Source organism: Porites lutea, chromosome 13, assembly GCF_958299795.1.
Source record: "Porites lutea chromosome 13, jaPorLute2.1, whole genome shotgun sequence".
In the NCBI taxonomy this organism is placed as follows: domain Eukaryota; kingdom Metazoa; phylum Cnidaria; class Anthozoa; order Scleractinia; family Poritidae; genus Porites; species Porites lutea.
The window spans coordinates 16,624,564-16,643,410 of record NC_133213.1 but is presented as its reverse complement, the minus strand read 5'-3'; the positions used below and the strand labels follow the sequence as shown (position 1 = coordinate 16,643,410).

Below are 18,847 nucleotides of genomic sequence, written 5' to 3'. Positions count from 1 at the left end.
GCTTTTATCATTAAATTTGTACATGATCTTGTTATCATTTGTTATGCTTCTCCTCAATTCTGTGTGTTAGCCGGAAAAACACGATGTATAATAATTGATTTAGCGAGTTTCGATATTAACCTTTGAAAGTTCACAGCTCGCGTAAAGTTTCTAGCCATACGTACCATTTTATGGAGGTGTAAACTGAAGTCACCGCAAAATGGGAACTTAAAAAAGCCTATAATCGATTTATTTCGAAACGTAATTGTAGTTAATACACTTGACTTAGACGACCCTTATTTTCCTAAAGGTGTTTTGAATACCAACGAACACTGTAAATGTGAGGAGCAAAAACGGTATAATATGAATGAAACATAAGGGTCAGTTATTATTGTGCATTGAGATGAATCGCTTGTAAAGAGAGTACGTGCGCATGTGATTAGAAGTAAACAAGGGCACAGTGCGTTTACAGTGCGTTACGTTCAGTGTTTTTAATATCCAAAGACTGTGAATAGTGTTTCGATATTGTTTAGCTGGCACAAAAACTTCGGAGGAGTTATAAAGCGGCGTAATTTTCTGCCATGAAGAAAAGTTAGTCATGGGTGAGACAAACAGCGAACTCGAACGAATGTTTTACTGATATCAGTATCTGGTAGAAATATGTTATCGATCGTTTCATCTATTTACATTGTTTAAAGAGTGCGTGCTGATGAAAGCAACCTGCGAGCGAGAAAATGAATGTCAAATTCTACATGAATTGTGAAAACAGAGGAAAAATTCTGAAAATTTTGTGAACTTTGACATTCATTTTCTCGGGCTTCAATAAGAAATTTTCTTTAGTGTGAGTTATTACAGAAGACTAATTACATCTTTAACCCTTGAAAAATGTAAAAAAGAATGCAAATATGCGTTAAATTAGTATTTGTAATCAAATGGTGACGAGTGAAATTAAGGAATAATTTCACGCGCGTTTTGTCCAAATTATTAGGATTTGGACAAAACGCAAGTGAAATTATTCCCAAATTTCACGAGTATGCCATTTGATTACCTATTAATATCATGGGTGACGAATTACGTTAGCTATCTTCGATTTTTGACATGTTTATCCTGGATCGTATCGATCGAGAACTCCTGCACTCTCTCGAACGTTTAGAGCTTAAATTTTGCTTAAGTTCAGAGTTTTTCGACCAAATACCTGTTAGAATCCTTCTTGATGTGCTCTTTCGTGTGGGTCAGGTTTTCTAAAGCGTCTTTTTCTGCCCTGACATCTTCATTCACGACATTGCAAGACTTCGTCGCCATCTTGACACTGAGACATACGTTAGGTTGCCATGGCAATTTTGTAATTTCACATGTGAAATTACAAATTAACGCTGAAATTTCGCACCAAAATTAAGGAGTAATTCGTCACCTATAATATTATTCTGGTACAAGGTAAGCAACGTTTGGTGAGTTGATATTCACAGTACTTTAGCAGTTTGTTTATTTTGCACTTGAGATGTGAGAAGGAAAGACAAAGAAAAGTAAATCTATGGTATGAGGATCGAATCAGCCATACGCAGCGGTTCTCGTTTTCATTAATATACAGCAATACCCAATTTCGCTCAAAACATAGCATTAATTTAGGATTAAAACAGTAAATTGCCGATACTGTTACATAGAAGCGTTCAAAATAGCTCATGCACGTAAAACGTGCCTATCTTTTCATGTAAGAAAGTAGAAAATGTTGATGCTGCATCGGAGATAATAGAAATTTAGAATTGAACTCCATTTCAAATGGACAATTAACATCGGGATTGATAATGTTAAAATAGATCATCCCTAGAGCCCAAATATCTGCTGCCTTAAGATCTTCCAATGAGGCGTGGTCCAACTTTCGGGTATCGACAACTATCTCCGGGGCCATGTGAGGTTTTGTTCCTCTTTCAACATTTCCGGTTGCAGCATCAATTATTGTAGTTGTTTGCAGTAATAGAGAGCGGTTTTCAGGACTTTCTTCAAAGTCCGTTAATTTACAAACAACACGCGCCTCGCGAAACAACTCTGGAATTTCATTCGGATCGACAGTCTTGTTCATGTAATGTTTGTTGCCTACCAAGACGTTTCCCGGTTTCAGGTCTCGATGGACGATATCATTTGCATGTAGAAATGCAAGACCTTCGGCAACATCGCGTGCTCCCTTAGAAAACATAGGAAGGAAATGCTCAAAAGCGTCTGTGTTAAGGGTTTTAAGCCGATCCAGGCAGTGGAAAAACTCGAGTAAGACTGACACCTGATGATGGTGTAAAATCACAGCATTCATATTGCATCATAATGGCAAGTGGCTTAGAACAAATACGTAGAAATTCGGCTATCTTAGGGTGCCTTACCCTTTCAAGCATTCTCGCTTCCTTTTCCACGTTCTTGAAATTTGCCTTCCGTTTCACCAAAAAATCTTTTTACGACTACCATTCTGTTTTCCGGAACATACTTGGCTTTCACCACTGATCCAAAACTCCCCTTTCCGATCTCTTCGTTATGCTCCAATTCTCCCCACCTGAAGCTCGGAGTTCCTTCAAAGTATCCTGCTGAGAATGAACAGTTAAGGTGCGGGATTTTAAAGGCCATGCCGGCAAACAACAAACCTGAGATACAAGTAACAGAAGTACGTTTAACGGAACATGCGACTTTTCCCACTTCACGCACAAAATGTCAATGGACTTTTCTGAAGATTTATGAAATCATTTTTTCCGTGGGAAAAATATCCATACTGGTCAATTGGGAAACATTCCTGAAGTGTACGCGTTCCTTGTCGCAGAAGAACTTCACAATTTTATTGGAAATCTCCGTCAGTTTGTTTTGAAACCAGTGTAGTGGATGGCGTTTATACTTTGAGTTTTAGTGAAACGTAACCTTTTGAAAAGGGGAGGCTTGAGGAGCGCTTGTGAGTACTGCTGAAGGCCAAAAATACTATTCTATTTTGTCATCAGCCATGGTCGCGAAGGAGTGGTACGAGCGCATGCGTCAAATCAGTCGTGTTGTTCTTGCGTTGAAGAAGGCCGGCTTTCACCTTTGTGGAGTACTTTTTTTCTTGTTTGGTCGACGTCTAAGACACAAAAATTCATCGACGTACTTCTTAGTTCTCCTGGCTATTCTTCTCGACAAAACCTACATACAGCTAAGTGTGAATTATCGTCCTTCGTTACAGTTTTTTTCTGTTTTACGTTTTTCCCGCTCTTTTTTCACCATCAATGAAAGCCAGGCCGCGCTGAAGGCCAAAGCATCAAACAGTCAGCATGCATCTCCTGCTGTTCATGATGAGGATGACCCTGGTCAAAACACCTCACCAACCATGCTTTTAATACTTAGTGCTTTACCGGCAAGTGTGACCTCCTCAAATACATTACTTCAGGAGCTGGTTCAGCAAAAGCGTCAGTCTACGTCGAGCGAGACCGCCCACTCGTCCGCTAAAAGAAAGAAGCGTGACTCAGATGAGTCAGGTCGTGCCATTGCGATCGCTTCAGATAAAGCAAAGACAACTACTTCAAAGGAATTACATGATAGCGCTTCAGATAAAGCACACCCCAAGCTCCAAGATGATGATGCACTCATTTTATTTGGCGATTACAGTCTTGTCGACGAGCCACTAGAACCAGAGGATGAGTTAAATAATGATGGGTTACTCACTCAAATCACCACTTCCCTGAGTTCGTCTGATGAAAGTGGCCCTCCAGTATCTGACAAATTGTCAAAACTTGTTAATGGTAAGTTTCATACTGAATACAGTATTGACAAACGAAAAGAGATACTTCAAAAGTATAAGACACTTAGTAATTGTACAGAGCTCTTTGTACCCAAAGTAAACCCAGAAATTTGGGGGAATCTTAGCGCGAATTCTAAAAGGTCAGATATCAGAGTGTCTGTGTTACAGGACACGTTAATCAAAGTGTCCAGTGCTATTGTGGTAAGCGTCGAGGACCTGCTGAGTCATCAGGAGAAGAAGACCTCTCCCAATTATAGAAGCCTCATACCTAGGCTGACTGACTCTGTCGCCTTACTTGGGCATGTAAACAAAGAACTCTCCTTCAAACGAAGGGATGCTATTCGCCCTTATTTAAACCAGGAGTTTAAACAGGCCTGCCCCAGAACCCTCAAACAAGGAAAGCTTTTATTCAATGAGGACTTACCCAAAACTCTACAAGAACTAAAGACAACTAATAGATTAATGAGTAACAACAGAGGAAGTGTTTCACAAAAGAACCACCACAGTGGCCAGTTCAGAGGAAGCCAGTCTCAAGGTCACCATAGTAGTAAGCCTTTTTTAGGGATCAAGGGGGGGGGAACCCTCCCCCCAAGAAAAAAATCAAAAACAGCCTCGTTTCATTCCCAAGAAGAATTTCACAAAGAACTAAATGTCATCAAAACGAAGGTAAAAGAGTTCCCATAGATTCCTCTCTTATTCCCTATTTGCGTGCTAAGGTCAACAGTTTCAAAGGGGGGCAGTTATCCCTGCATATACACGAATGGGCGACTTTAACAACCGATGCTCTTATTCTCCAGACTATTTCAGGTGAATGTATTGAGTTCATCATCCCAACCGTTTGACCAGGTGGCATACCCACAAAACGCCATATCAAGAGACCACATGAGTCTAGTTGATGAGGAATATTTGCCCTCCAGGATAAAGGATACGTACCGTCCTAGGTCTCCAAACTGTTTAATGGCACCCTTGGACTTGAAGGATGCTTATTATAGTTTCCGTATACACCCTTATTTTCAGAAGTACCTAAAGTTTATGTACAATGGAGAATCTTTGAATACACAGTTTTTCCTAATGGTCCTCGAAAATTCACTAAAATGTTGAAGACACCCCTTTCACATCTGAGACTGATGAAACACATTGCTAGTGGATACATTGATGATTTATACCTTCAAGGAAGTACATATCAAAAATGTGCGATCAATGTCCTTGATTCCATTCAAATGTTAGACAATCCTGGTTTGGTAATCCACCCTGAAAAATCTGTGTTTATTCCACAGCAGAAAATGATTTTTTTGGGATTCATTATTGATTCGGTAAGAATGATTGTCATGCTCACTGAAGATAACATACACAAGTTAAAGACTTCCTAATCTTTTCTATGGACGGTTCACATTCCCTTAAGATTCGGGACATTGCTAGACCTATTGGCCATTTAGTGTCCAGTCTACCAGCTGTCAAATATGGCACACTCTATTACAGGTACTCGGAAATGGATAAAATTAACGCTCTCAAATGCTCCAAGGGAAATGTTGTTGCACACGTGGTTATCTCAGAGAAAGGTGTCTCTGAAATGCAATGGTGGTTATGCAACTTAGATGGGAGCCTTAATCCAATTTGCCATCGGCAAGTTGATGTAACACTGTATTCTGATGCCTCCCTTGCGGAATGGGGGGCGGTAATAAATGATATCTCAACAGGGAGGAGGTGGTCAGTCACAGAGGCTAACAGTCACATCAACTGTCTTGAACTTTTGACAGTCCTATTTGCTCTTAGGTGTTTTCATACCTCGCTTTCTGGAAAACATGTTCAGCTAATGACTGACAATACTACCGCAGTTGCTGCCATGAATAACATGGGAACATGCCATACTCCTGAATGTCATTCACTTGCAGTAAAAATTTGGGAGTTTAGCATTTCGCATGGCAGAACATGGCTTACTGCTGTGCACATCCCTGGCTCTCTTAATGTTAGAGATGACAGAGAATCTAGGCACTCCCATTCTCAGGATACGGAATGGATGATAAATCCCACACTATTGAGAAACGTCCTTGATACCCTTGACGTCAAACCAGAAATCGAACTGTTTGCATCAGTTTCCTATATATTGTTCATTCCGGCGTGACCCAGAGGCCTCTTGTATTGATGCATTCACCATCTCATGGACTGAGAAAAAAATTTTATTCTTTTCCACCTTTTAGTGGTGTTCTCAGAGTGCTTCAGAAAATTATTCAGGACAGGGCAACAGGAGTGTTGGTAGTGCCGATGTGGCCAAGTCAGTCGTGGTATCCCATCTTGACAACCCTGCTTCTTCTTCCACCGGTCACTCTTCCTCCGTCAAAGAACCTTCCAAGTCTTCTCGAATACCCGGAGATCAGCCATCCTCTGCACAAGAAAATGAGCCTTCTTATCTGTTTACTGTCAGGCAACAACTCCAAGGCCTTGGCTTCACCACCATATCAATAGAGGTTATCACTTCATCATGGCCAGAAGGTAAAGCCTCCCAGTACCAGACCTATCTCCAGAAATGGCTAGCATTTTGCAGACAACAACACTGTGACATCTTATCACCACCGATAACCATGGCCGTGGATTTTTTGTCCATGTTATATGAAATAGGTTCTTCATACAGCACTATAAATAATGCTCTAAGCATGTTGTCGTTTATCTTACAGTTCAACTCCAATTTATCCATTCCGTTTGGACAGTTACCAGTTGTCAAGCGCTTCTTGAAAGGAATCTTTCCGCCCTGCCTTTCCACGATATAAATCTATCTGGGACGTAAGCCTTGCATGGTTTTTTTACTCATATTCGTGAACAACCCCTGGCCTCGCAACTCAGCCTAAAAGATTTTACTGTGAAATTGACATTTTTTTCAAGTCTCCTTAGTGTACAGCGAAGTCAAACGATTAACTCTCTAATAACTGTCAATATGGAGCTGTCCACCGACAAGTGTGTCTTCAATGTCACTGATAAGATGAAGCAGACCCGTGTAGGAACCCATGTTGCCCCCTCGTCTTTTTATCCTATTCAGCGGATGAAAAGTTGTGTATCCTCACACATGTAAAAGAGTATATTAAGCGGACAAGCGATTTGCGAAATGGCATCAAACAACTGCTATTAAGTCACTCTAAGCCTCATGGTACTGTAAGCACGGACACCATTTCTAGATGGGGTAAAGCAGTCCTATCTACTGCTGGCGTTAATGTGTCTAAATTCAAAGGCCACTGCACCAGAGCAGCGTCAACTTCATTTCTTCCTTCTCACAATATCAGGATCGAAGAAATGGGTTTCGGACCAAATTTTCTTTAATGGTAGACTTTCTATAGGAACTTGACGAGCTGTGTACTAAATAATGGCTTTACAACTGATATCTTTTTTGTTAAACGTGGGGTAAGACAGGGTGATCCTCTCTCTCCGTTATTGTTCATTCTTGCGTTGGAAACGCTTGTATGTCAAATTCAAGAAAATAAAAATATTGTTTTCTGCTATCGTTCTTAGGCGGACCATTACTTAAGCTTACATATCCTGTAAATACAATCGCTTCACGTCGCTCTTCGCAGCTTGTATTTGAAGGCACTCAAGAGACTCGAATAATTTTTGTGCTTGTCCCTTACATAAAATTAATTGAAGCATCAATGGGAAAACACCTACTGACATTTTTCGGCCCCCGTTTTGGCTCCTATTAAAGTCTTGTTATTTTTTTAAACAGTGTTTTAGTTTTCCTTGTGTTTGTCTTTTTTGTAGGATTTGCTGAACACATTTAATCAATGAAGACAGTAAAATTGTGGTCAAGTACTCTTCTGTGAGGGCACAAATCAATCAATCTTTCTGTATTAAACAGCAACAAAGTTGTTTTTTTTCATGCATGACAGCCAGAATGTGGCATCTAATTTATATATGATCAGGTGGTGCTTTAAGCTTTATTGATTACTTTTGAAGTGTATCAGCTACTTGTTTCTATCTGGGACAAATTTACTGTGTGACAGTCACTGCATGTATTACTGAGCTACAGAGTCATGTGTTTTAGATTAGGTTAGTGTTCTTCACTGAAGCGGTCTATATCTAAATCACATTGTTTTTCAAACCAAAGATGGTCTTGATTAGCACTATCATTGTTTGTAGTTTTTTAGAGATCCAATGCAACAATGTGCCTGTAGATGATAAACCATACCAAGACGTATTCTAAATCAAATTAATATGTACTTGTTTGGGGTACGAATTTTGTTTTCAGCAACAGATAATGTGACCAGACAGTCATATTTTTTCAGGCCCTCATCCACTTACCTCAGCCACTCAACCTCAACCACTGGGCCGAGTTGTTTAAAGCTGGGTTAAGGTAACCCAGGGTTAGTGTGAGATTTGAATTCAGATTTGAAAGCTCAAAAAGCATTTCAGTTTTAATTCTTTTCGTGTACAAGTTGATGATTGGAAGCTCTTAAAATAACAGAGAAAATTATCCGAGAAAATGCTTTTGAACACAAGAAAAAGAAACCCAGCTTAAATTCGACCCTGGGTTAAGCGCTAATCGGCTTTCGAACAACTGGGACCTGGATGTTGCTGATACTTTTTTTAATAATCAGCTTCTATTTTGTTTTGGGAACAGTGTTAATGTTTATTTCAGAGGTGATTTACAGTATTCCCTATCCATATCATTAAAAAAGCCACACTACAATACAAAAAACTTAAAGGCTGTTACATCCTAAAAACAGGTCAGCATTTCAAAAGATAACGTATTTCTAAGCTTTATTAAGCCTTATAAGTGGAAGATAAGTGTATCCTCATGAAAAAGAAGTTCTGCTTTGTCTATTCAGGAGAGTTTGCTTCCCAGTGGATTTCTAGTAGTTAACATTAACCGTTTTACATTAAAGAATTTGTTTATGCTTACGTCCTTTTATCGAGTTATGGATGCACGCGGAAAGTTTGAAGAGCACGAAAGATGCGTAAGCTTAGTGCTCCTCGAGCAACTCTAGCTTCTTGAGTGCTCTCCAAACTTCCCAAGTGCATCCATAACTCGATATACGCCGCCTGAAGCATGAGCAAATTCTTTTATAACATAGCTGACAAAAATGCTTGCTTTTTGATTAACTGCAAAATTCTCGTAACGCACGACACAGAAAAACAAACGCTTCTGTTGGCTGGTTACAAACACGCCACAATCGTCTAGTGTGAAAGAAAACCTTTATGTAAAATTGAGAATTTTCTTATTTATTCGTTAACGATTAATGAAAACTAAGCTGAAACAAAGGTAAAAGTCCACCTAAAATCAAAATACTCAATTGTTCGTAAGAAGAGTATGATTTGGATTCGCTGAAAACTTGTTTTTTAGCGAAGACGACTGTCATCCTACGTTATATTCATTTACAAACATGGCTGGTCATAACGGCTTCTTGAGAACACCTGGCAGCAGATGTTTTTGTGAGTAATAAATTTGTGTCTTCTTGTGTAATTTGTCTTGTTAGTGCATTAGGGAAATTTTCCTGCTTCAGTCGGATATATTGTTCGGCGATAACAAAAGTGCATAATTTATAATTAACTTGTTTTGTAAAGGATAAACAAACGTCCAAAAGGAGGACACTTTAGACAAATTGGATCTTTCAAGCTAAATGTCAGTCTTTACGGCAGACTTTTCAACAATTCAGGCTCCATTACTTGCGAAACATCTTCACCGCTTTTGCTGTTGGTTTGAGTGGTAAGAAGCTAAATTCCAAAAATGCTAGAACGTTTTTCATTATTGTCCTCGATTTTTGGGTACTTAGTACTTGGAAAAGATACCAAAAACACAGCTGAACACGTCATCATAAAACCCCTTTATTTACGGACGGGGTACGTAAATAGAGATTTTGTTCATAGCGGCTCAATAGGACTTACATAGGGCAAGCACGCGCGCTATGTTATAAAACAGTTTTAAAAGCGTTACAGTTCGCTTTTTCAAAGTCCTGACTGAAAATTAACTTGGGTAATTGTAAATTTATACCCGAAAATAACAAAACAACTTGCTTTACTCTAAAAATCATTTGAGAAAGTTAGTAATGGCGTTTCCTCAGTGGTCCTCAAGCAAATTTCCTTTCTCCGCTGTGAACTTTTTATCCCCCCTTTTTACAACAACAACAACAACAAACAAACAAAACTAACAAATGAAATTAACTACAGAAGTATTGTCCACAGCTAGCAAGGCTATTCGAGGCGGGACAATGCGTGCAAAATATGAAATTAAGACTAAGGCTATTAACTAAGGAAAGTTTACAGTTTACACTAAATGAAATTAAAATCGTAATATGGATGAGGACTAGATAACAGACTAAAGAAAAAAAGAATTAAACAAATAAATTGTAAAAGCAGAAACTAATAATCAAGAATATATTTTCGACATTTTTGGCTTATTTAACCTTTTTAATTAAGGTGGGCGTATCAATACAGTCATCTTCTGAATTCAGAATATCAAAAAGTAATTTGAGTGTTTGTTTGAATTTATTCTTGGCAAGATGTTGGATGTGACAGGGTATCTTATTCCACAGCTTAGCCCCAAAGCGAGAGAAAGACAGCTTATATAATTCTGGATCGGAACTGTTAACATAAATACTAACTGAAGCCGATGCTGTTATAGTGTAGGAGTGGCAACTACTTGTTTTTTGAAATAGATTTAGAATGTGAGAACGTATACAAATACGGCTTTTTGTCACTGGTTGTCCGTAAATAAATTTGAATGGAAAATTAAACCCTCGTTTGAGCTGGGTACTTGAAACATCAAACCTCGACAGTTTTACCGCCAATAAAATCATTTTGTCAAGAGTTGTTAACTTATAAAATTCGACACTCGCTAAGCTTTTTAAGCAGAAAAGAAGTCGTCAAAACCGTGATAAAATAATTAAAATTTTCGGTTTTCTTGTGGTTTGTAGACTAACGTTAGGCTGTGTCTTTTTTTGTAGGTTTTTTGCCACTGTATAAATGTAATTTTTCGTATATCTTCATGTAGTTATGCTTGCCGTATAGTGCATTTGATTATTGGGCGCTGGAGTCATTCTTCGCTTTCACAAGTTTCATAATCATTTACTCTGCCTTTTGCCTCTACTGGTTTTGTACCCTCTAACTGTCTTCTCCAAGAGTAAGTACTCTTCATCTTTTTACTTTAAAACATGGGCAATCTGTACAGTCGAGGACAGAGATAGGGAAATATGCGAGGAAAAAATAAGAATCGCGAAACACCGGATTTAAGAGGTTGAATGGCTCTCGGATAATGTGACATCACATTTTTCCACTATGTTGGAACCGATCACGTCAGCCAGTTTCCTATCCAGTCTTTCTATTATCCATGTCGTGACGAAAGGGAAGAGTTGTATAAAGATCCATGATAATAGCTTAGTCAATTAATTCAAGCTTGCCATCATCGATCAAAATCTACTCCCTAAATGCAAGCAGACCGCACATGTTGGCCCGTTTTTAAAATATGCCTTTTGACGCTATAAAATTTGTATTGCTTAGTTACTTGACTTTACAGTTGTAGAGATAATTTAACTGAAAATTTGGGCAAAAGCAGAGATCAGAAATGTAATACGTCCACTTCCGGTTGACGTGTGTCGCTCAGACACGCTTTTGCCTAAGTTCCCTAGTAATTATGAACAGAAACGGCGTGTATAACTTACCTGCAGGAATTCCAGTCGTGAAACCTCCTTGGACGTCAAGAGCTTTCTTTTTCGTTTGACCTAACGCAAGGATGCAAGACACAAAAATCAGCTGCCACCTTAAGCTTGCCCAAATGAGCAGCCATAACTTATGGCCCTTTTTAAATGAGTGACAGTAGAGAGTCAACTGACCGAATTCCTGTGACGCACAGCGTTTATCCGTGTCTGTTCTAAAATAAATCTACCTAGATTTGTGAAAACCGGGTTAGCTAAAATTTTGTAATTTCTCTCAACTTCCCTGGTCTTAGCTTGTTTACTGTATTGTTTGGTTATGTCTTTTTTGGTTCTATTGTGATTAGGGATTTCTTTAGAAGTGGCTCTGGACAGAATTTCGCGGATTTCTATCTACCCCGCCCCCGCCCCCCACTTCCCTCCCTCTCTCTGTGTTTTTTCCCCCGGCCCTACCCACAATTCTCTCTTTAACACAAGTCACAGTTATTTGAAATCAGTGCGCACCTAAAGCTGGTTTCGATGCCCTTTAGCAGTTTAAATTTCGTTATTGGTCACCATAAAAAAAGGTTTCCCGGAGAGCATCGTGTAAGGCTCTGAGATGGGACAAAGGTATTACGATTCGCAGACTCTGCATCGTCCAATATCGTATTATATTCTCGCTTCCTTTGGCTAAACGGATCAATCACCCTGATCCGGGCTGAGACAGAAAGGAACGATATTGTTCGGTTTTCTAAGGTGACCACTAAGTCTTTAATTTGGTCTCGGGAACAGGCTCTTAGGAGTGAAATGAATTAGGCGAGAGCAAAATTGGAACGTTGACCCGGAGCAAGAGCTCTTTTTTTATTTTCCTGGTGTGAAAACACGAGTAAAATCCCTAAGAATGAGGGAGGTCAGGTTTTATAAGCCCGAGAGACTGAGCACCCCACACACAGGTACGTGGTGTAAGCATCATATAGTGGTTGCCCGTTAGCTAATATATGGCATACATTGCTCTCAATAGCTTTACATAGCCCTACATAGCTCTACATAGCACTACATAACCCTACATAGGCATACACAGCCATACATAGCCCTACATAGCCATATATAGCCCTACATAGCCATACACAGCCATACAAAGCCATACACAGCCATACATAGCCCTACATAGTCATACATAGCCCTACATAGTCATACATAGCCCTAACTAGCCATACATAGCCCTAACTAGCCATACATAGCCCTACATAGCCATACATAGCCTTACATAGCCATACATACACAGCAAAATTTGACTAGTTAAAATAACCAATGAAAATTGTTGCAAAATGCATCTGAGAGAATCCTTTTGTTTTAGTCAGATTGACCAATTTAGATTGGTTTGAAATAACTGGATTCTTTTGATTTGAAATAACTAGTTTAAAAGCAGTTAAAATGAATATCAACAGGGTTATTTTGACCTTTTTGTTTGGTTGTTTTTAGTTCAATATTTATGTTGTTTTAACCATTAGTAAATGGTAGTTTTAACCAGTTTCTTTTAAGTAAGAATGACCAATATTTTTGGTTAAATTAACTCACTTTATTTAGTTATGAGACCATTTCAAATTAGTCAATTCAACTATTCAAAAAACTACCCGGGGTGCATCTGAGAGAACCCATTTTTTTTAGTTACTTTTCGTTAATATAACTAAAAAAGAATAGGTTACAAAAAATTGTTATTTTAACTTTGAAAAGTCAGTAGATTTAAATACTGTAAAAGAGTTAAAATAACACATTTAAATGGACCATATTAACAAAAAAATTCGGTTTCATCTTTATTGAACGTACATTTATGCAGTCGGTTGTAAACATTCTATTCAGTAAAATGGCGTCCTAGAATGGAAAATAAAGGACTGCGTCGTACTTCCAGGTATGTAATATTGACTCTTCATCGGCATGAATACCGGCTGATACAAGTAATTTGAGGCTAGCTGTTTTTCGATTTTGTTGCGGTTCTGCAGTCATTTCTTTGAAATATAAAAACCCTTGAAATTTTTGAAGGGTCAATATTTCCATTGCGCATATCCTTTCGTAATCTTCTGCATCTGAATCATTCTGCAACAAAGAAAAAATATCTGTTTTACTGCCAAGTTACAAATCCTGAACATTTCCTATAAACTCAAACTACAAGCTTTTCATTTTTTTTTTCCATGATAAGGTTTTGGTTTTAACCATATTTCAGTCTAACATTTCTATATCTAATGATAATACTACTAAAAAAACATTGCTCTTTCAGATATACTGTATATGTATTATTGTATATACCTTTCGTTTTTTCCTTTGTTTCTGTCGCAAAAGAATGGAAAAAAAACTAATAACATTCTATCCCCCTAAAAGCGGTTCCTATAACTAAGTCAGTTGCAATTATTAAGTAAATTGGCCAAGTAGTAATTAACGTGCTTTATTGGGGTGTGAAAAGCCTGTTGTGTAAAATGTCCTTGGAAGTGCAAAAAAATGCCAAATAACCTCTCTATCTGGCAAGTAATTCATGGTAGTCTCCATATAAACCCCCTAATATATTAGTGCAATAGGTTATAATACCAGCATAGCAAGTATACCCTTGTATACCCCTATATATCCTGTGTAGCCATGAATACCCTAGTGATACTGTATACCCTGTATACCCCTATATATCTTGTGTACCCATGTTTACCCTAGTAATACTGTATACCATGTATGCCCCTATATATCCTGTGTACCTGTGCTTACCCTAGTAATACTGTATACCATGTATGCCCCTATATATCCTGTTTACCCATGTTTACACTAGTAATACTGTATACCCTGTAAACCCCTATTTATCCTGTGTACCCATGTTTACCCTAGTAACACTGTATTCCTTGTATACCCTGGCATATCATGTTTACCCTAGTAATACTGTATACCCCTATATATGCTGTGTACCCATGTTTACCCTAGTAATACTGCATACCCTGTATACCCTATAGTCATACTGTGTACCTTGTATAACCCTATATATCTTGTGTTTTCATGTTTACCCTCGTAATACTGTATACCCTGTATATCCTGTGTATGCACATTTGCCCCAGTCATACTGTGTACCTTGTATACCCCTATATATCCTGTGTACCCATGTTTACCCTAGTCATACTGTATACCTTGTATACCACTATATATCTTGTATACCTATGCTTACCCTAGTAACACTGTATACCTTGTATACCCCTATATATCCTGTGTACCCATGTTTACCCTAGTAATACTCTATACCTTGTATTCCCCTATATATCCTGTGTACCAGTAATCGGCTCCTGTGTGTACCCATGTTTACGCTAGTCATACTGTATAACCTGTATACCCCTATATATCCTGTGTACCCATGTTTACCCTAAAACAAGGTATACAGTATTACTATGGTAGAAATGGGTACAGAAGATATATAGGGGTATACAGGGTATACAGTGTTACTAGGGTAAACATGGGTAAAGAGGGTATATAGGGGTATACAAGGTATACAGTATTACTAGGGTAAACATGGGTACACAGGATATACCAGGGTGTAAAAGGTATACAGTATTACTTGGGTAAACATGGGTACACAGGATAAATAGGGGTATACAGTATCACTAGGGTAAACATGGGTACACTGGATATATAGGGGTATACAGGGTATACAGTAGTATTACTAGGGTAAAAATAAGATATATAGTGGTATACAAGGTATAAGAGATAACATATCAAGGAGTCTATATGGAGACTGCCATGAATTACTTGCCCTATAGCCCCCTTGGATTTTGAACCATTATGCAATAACAAGGTTTGATGCACGGCTTCCAGAAGATGCATCATGATCACACAGGCGGCGTCAGTATTGCCATTGTCATTGCCACAGTGACAGTGTAAACCACTGGAACCACCACTTATTGTGATAGCCATTAAAGTCTATGATTTATTTATAATAATTTCTTAGCCCTACTGAAAAAATATATATTTTCGTTCCTAAAGCCTGCCCCGTGAAGATGCACGTTTTCCACTTTGCCTATATTATTTACCCTGATTTATTAGTAGCAAACCTTGCACGCTGAACTGAGAAAATCAAATGTAGAGAATTTTGACAAGAAGTAAAGCCGGTCAAAAGTAAGATTACTCATCAAAGACTGTGCAGAAGCAAGAAAATACTCTGCAAATACAGCCGTCTCTCCTCGCCTGCTTTGGAAGTTTGCGCGCGAAAAGTCTCTTGCGGTGAGGAGCGAGGAAAGACGGCTGTATTCGCAGGCTACAAGGTAAATCAATGTCATGAAAAGGAAAATCAAGTTAGGCATATATAAGTGGCGGTAATATTTAAATGAATCCATGCATAATTAGATTTCGTTGAGAGAGTCAAGAGAACTCGTAGCCTGTGTAAAGATGTATGCTCTCCGAGTTTTTTTTTTTTTGAGGGGAGAAGGTGTCTGTATACAAGCTAGAGAACTTGATGCTGTAAAGGGGGGTCTAATTGCACTCCTTCATGCAGTCTCCTGCAGTAAGTGTTCTTAGAAACGGATATGAAAATTTTTCCTTCAGACTTTCGGTAATTAAATCGGTAACCTTTCAAGTACATTTTCGCTTAATTAATAGGAAGGTAAATTCGAAAAAGATAATATGCTTATTATCTCTGAACTCACTGTAAAAACATTTTGAATGCGAAAGAAAACCTTAAAAAAATTGCTGGTGCAGATACCTTTAATTAACATGCTTTTAGGAATATCTACTTTGCAATCCTTAAAATTACTGCCAGCAGAATAAAGAAGTCTATAATTCGACAGTTTTTTCGACTTATGCAATTCTTTCGTTGTCTCCTTTTTTTTCTCGTTGTCATTTCACTCTTGGAGTACTGAACTCATTGACTGCACGTCGGTCCACGTAGAGTTTCAGCTCAAATGTTTACGCAAGACATTGTTTGAAATAGTAATTAATTTTGAATTTGGTATCACTGATGGGAAGTATTTACAAATATGTGAGCCGGGTCAAGAGAGAAAGCAAGAACCCGCAAGCTGCAGATTATAGCCCAAGCAAGGCTGCCCCAAGTGACAACCTCAGCAAGGAAATTGCCAGTAGGCAAGCAATTAAATCTTGCCTTGACAAAACAACGGCTTTTAACTGAGCATAGGAGTTAAGCTTTTCTTCAACCCTTAGCACACTTCACCATTCTATTTAACCGTGACATTCACAGAAAGTCATGTACTCGAGACGAAGGAAAATAAACTGACACTAAAAAAATTTGGTCCATTTATCAACAATTCAGTCCTCCAAGTAGTTTAAAATAAAAATATATGTACATACATCATCTGACTTCTCCTTTAAACATGATTCTCTGGTCAATACTAATTGTTTTTTCAAATCTTCTAAGGCATAACACGTGGCAATAAAAATGCAGTCTTCGCTGTTGACGTTTTGGCGCTAAAACTAACGAACCACCAACGGTAATCGGTAATTCACAAAAAATTCCGTTCGACGTATTCCTCTACTTTCATGATCCTTATTCCCCTTTACATCGGTCTCCTCTCGGGCTAATTGTTCTGGGAGGGTAACCAAAAATTTTAAGCGCAATGGAGACGTTTAACGAAATCTCAAAGATAATAAACACCAACAATGGGTTATACCGCTCTTTCACAGATTTTCGACCAAAAGAGAGCCTGTTCGCAGCACTGGCTCTGTTTTGCGATTTCAGATGGTAAGAAAACTGTTTCAGGTGTTACAGTACGGTGAAATAATTCTTCAAAAGCTTGAAGAAGAAACCCAGGGCCAGACTATAGTTTTTACCTCAATCTCACAAATTATGGAATTTGTACTCACCTCGAAATGCGTCGGTGTAATCTCTGAATGGTTTCATTAACTCTATCCTTAGCAGTCACTTAGAGCCTCTATCATCCCCTGCTATAACATTCGGCCTTGATACATAATTGTTAACTTGAGATCCATGGAGATGTTGACTTAAAATCTTCAAATTCACGGAGCTTCATTTCAGCACAACCTTCGTGTAGGACAGTCGGAATACACAGAGGCAAACAAAGGTTATTCAGGAGTCAATGTTCAAACAAAACATCATCGATCCTGATTGGACGAAAATTCGCGCCCTGTCACTTTAGCTTCCGGCGACTAAGATTTTAGAATAATGTAGCTACGGTATGTGATCTGTTGATCTACTGCGTTTCCTTTGACTCACGAAATTCAAGTTGTTGTAAATTTCCTTTACTTGAACTGTGAGCCGAAAACGATAATACGAAAGGAGAGACGAAATATTAAAAGGCGAAAAAAAAAAAAAAATAGAACGACAACAAGAGATGGTGTTACATTTTTCAGAAAAGATAGGAACCACATTAACATTCCTCAGATTCCTGTCAACTAATTGAAGTCATGCCTTGTTGTACCGTCGGTTGCATCAAAGGAGGATAGTTGTTGTTAGCAGTCACAATATTTACTGTTGCTCATGTAAGCAATTCCGCAGTTTGTATAAGTCAACATTTAAGTAATAGTAATAGTGTAAAGGATTGTAAAGCATAGTCTTGTTCTATTTTAATAGACTGATTTTGACTGATTTTTAAAAATGTCATTATACCACCCACAATACTAGTTGAATTAACTTATTTCAGTAGTTATATCAACTACTAATATCTGTCATAGAAATTTCGGTTTGCAGCGTGTAATCTATCAATGAAATAGTTGAAATAACAAAGTTTGTTTATCTTACGTCATCACTGAATGAGCTATTACTGTAACAGTTTTATAAAGCGCTAGATGATCGCATTTCCCCCCTGATTTTTACATTATTTTTCTCTTGTTGCAGAATCTTGTTGTCGGTTGAACTAAGTTAGGCAACTTATCCAACTTTCCACTTCAATTGACAAACATGAGACCACAAACAGGAAACGGAGAAAAAAAACAAGAAGAAGAAACGAGAGGAAAAAAACTAAGGGACGGACCATTAGAAAACTTATGGGGGGGGGGGGGGGGCGCTGGCGAAATACAAAAAAAAAAGTTCGCGCAGGGTAAAATTAAATGAAAAAAATTCTTGCACGCCAATTAACCCTAAAAAATATTCATGCTATGGCCTAAAAAAAATTCGTACAAGAAATTTGATAACGAAAAAAATTCCTGCGGCTCGAAAATTCCCCCCCCCCCATAACTTTTCTTGTCCCCTAAAGCACATATGCACGACGAATGATTTTGGTCGTTTACACTAATCAGAATAGTTCAAGTTATCACAACTAACCTCAATGGTTAAAACCAAGTATTAATCCAGGTTATTTTAACAATTTTCTTTTGTTGACAATTTCGACTGTTAAGAATGGTTACAATGACTATTGTTATTAGTTACAACCATTTAAAACAGTCATTTTAACTAGTCGAATTTTACAGTGTAGCCCTACATATCCCTACATAGCCATACATAGCCATACATAGCCCTACATAGCCATACACAGCCCTACACAGCCCTACATAGCCCTACATAGCCCTACATAACCATAGATAGCCC

At 38.3% G+C, this 18,847-nt stretch overlaps 1 protein-coding gene and 1 long non-coding RNA gene across 2 annotated transcripts in view; both read right to left on the bottom strand.

Moving 5' to 3' along the window:
- LOC140922465 (uncharacterized) overlaps positions 1-18,847 on the bottom strand; it is a 75,602-nt gene that overhangs the window by 11,341 nt on the left and 45,414 nt on the right. Inside the window, exon 6 of the mRNA XM_073372449.1 lies at positions 11,362-11,421. Within this exon, the coding sequence (XP_073228550.1) occupies positions 11,362-11,421 (60 nt within the window). The remainder of the gene's footprint in view (positions 1-11,361; positions 11,422-18,847) is intronic.
- On the bottom strand, positions 13,133-18,157 carry LOC140923711 (uncharacterized). The gene is made up of 2 exons (XR_012164176.1): positions 17,167-18,157; positions 13,133-13,425 (listed from the first exon to the last, which is right to left on the bottom strand). It is a non-coding gene; the product is annotated as an uncharacterized lncRNA (long non-coding RNA).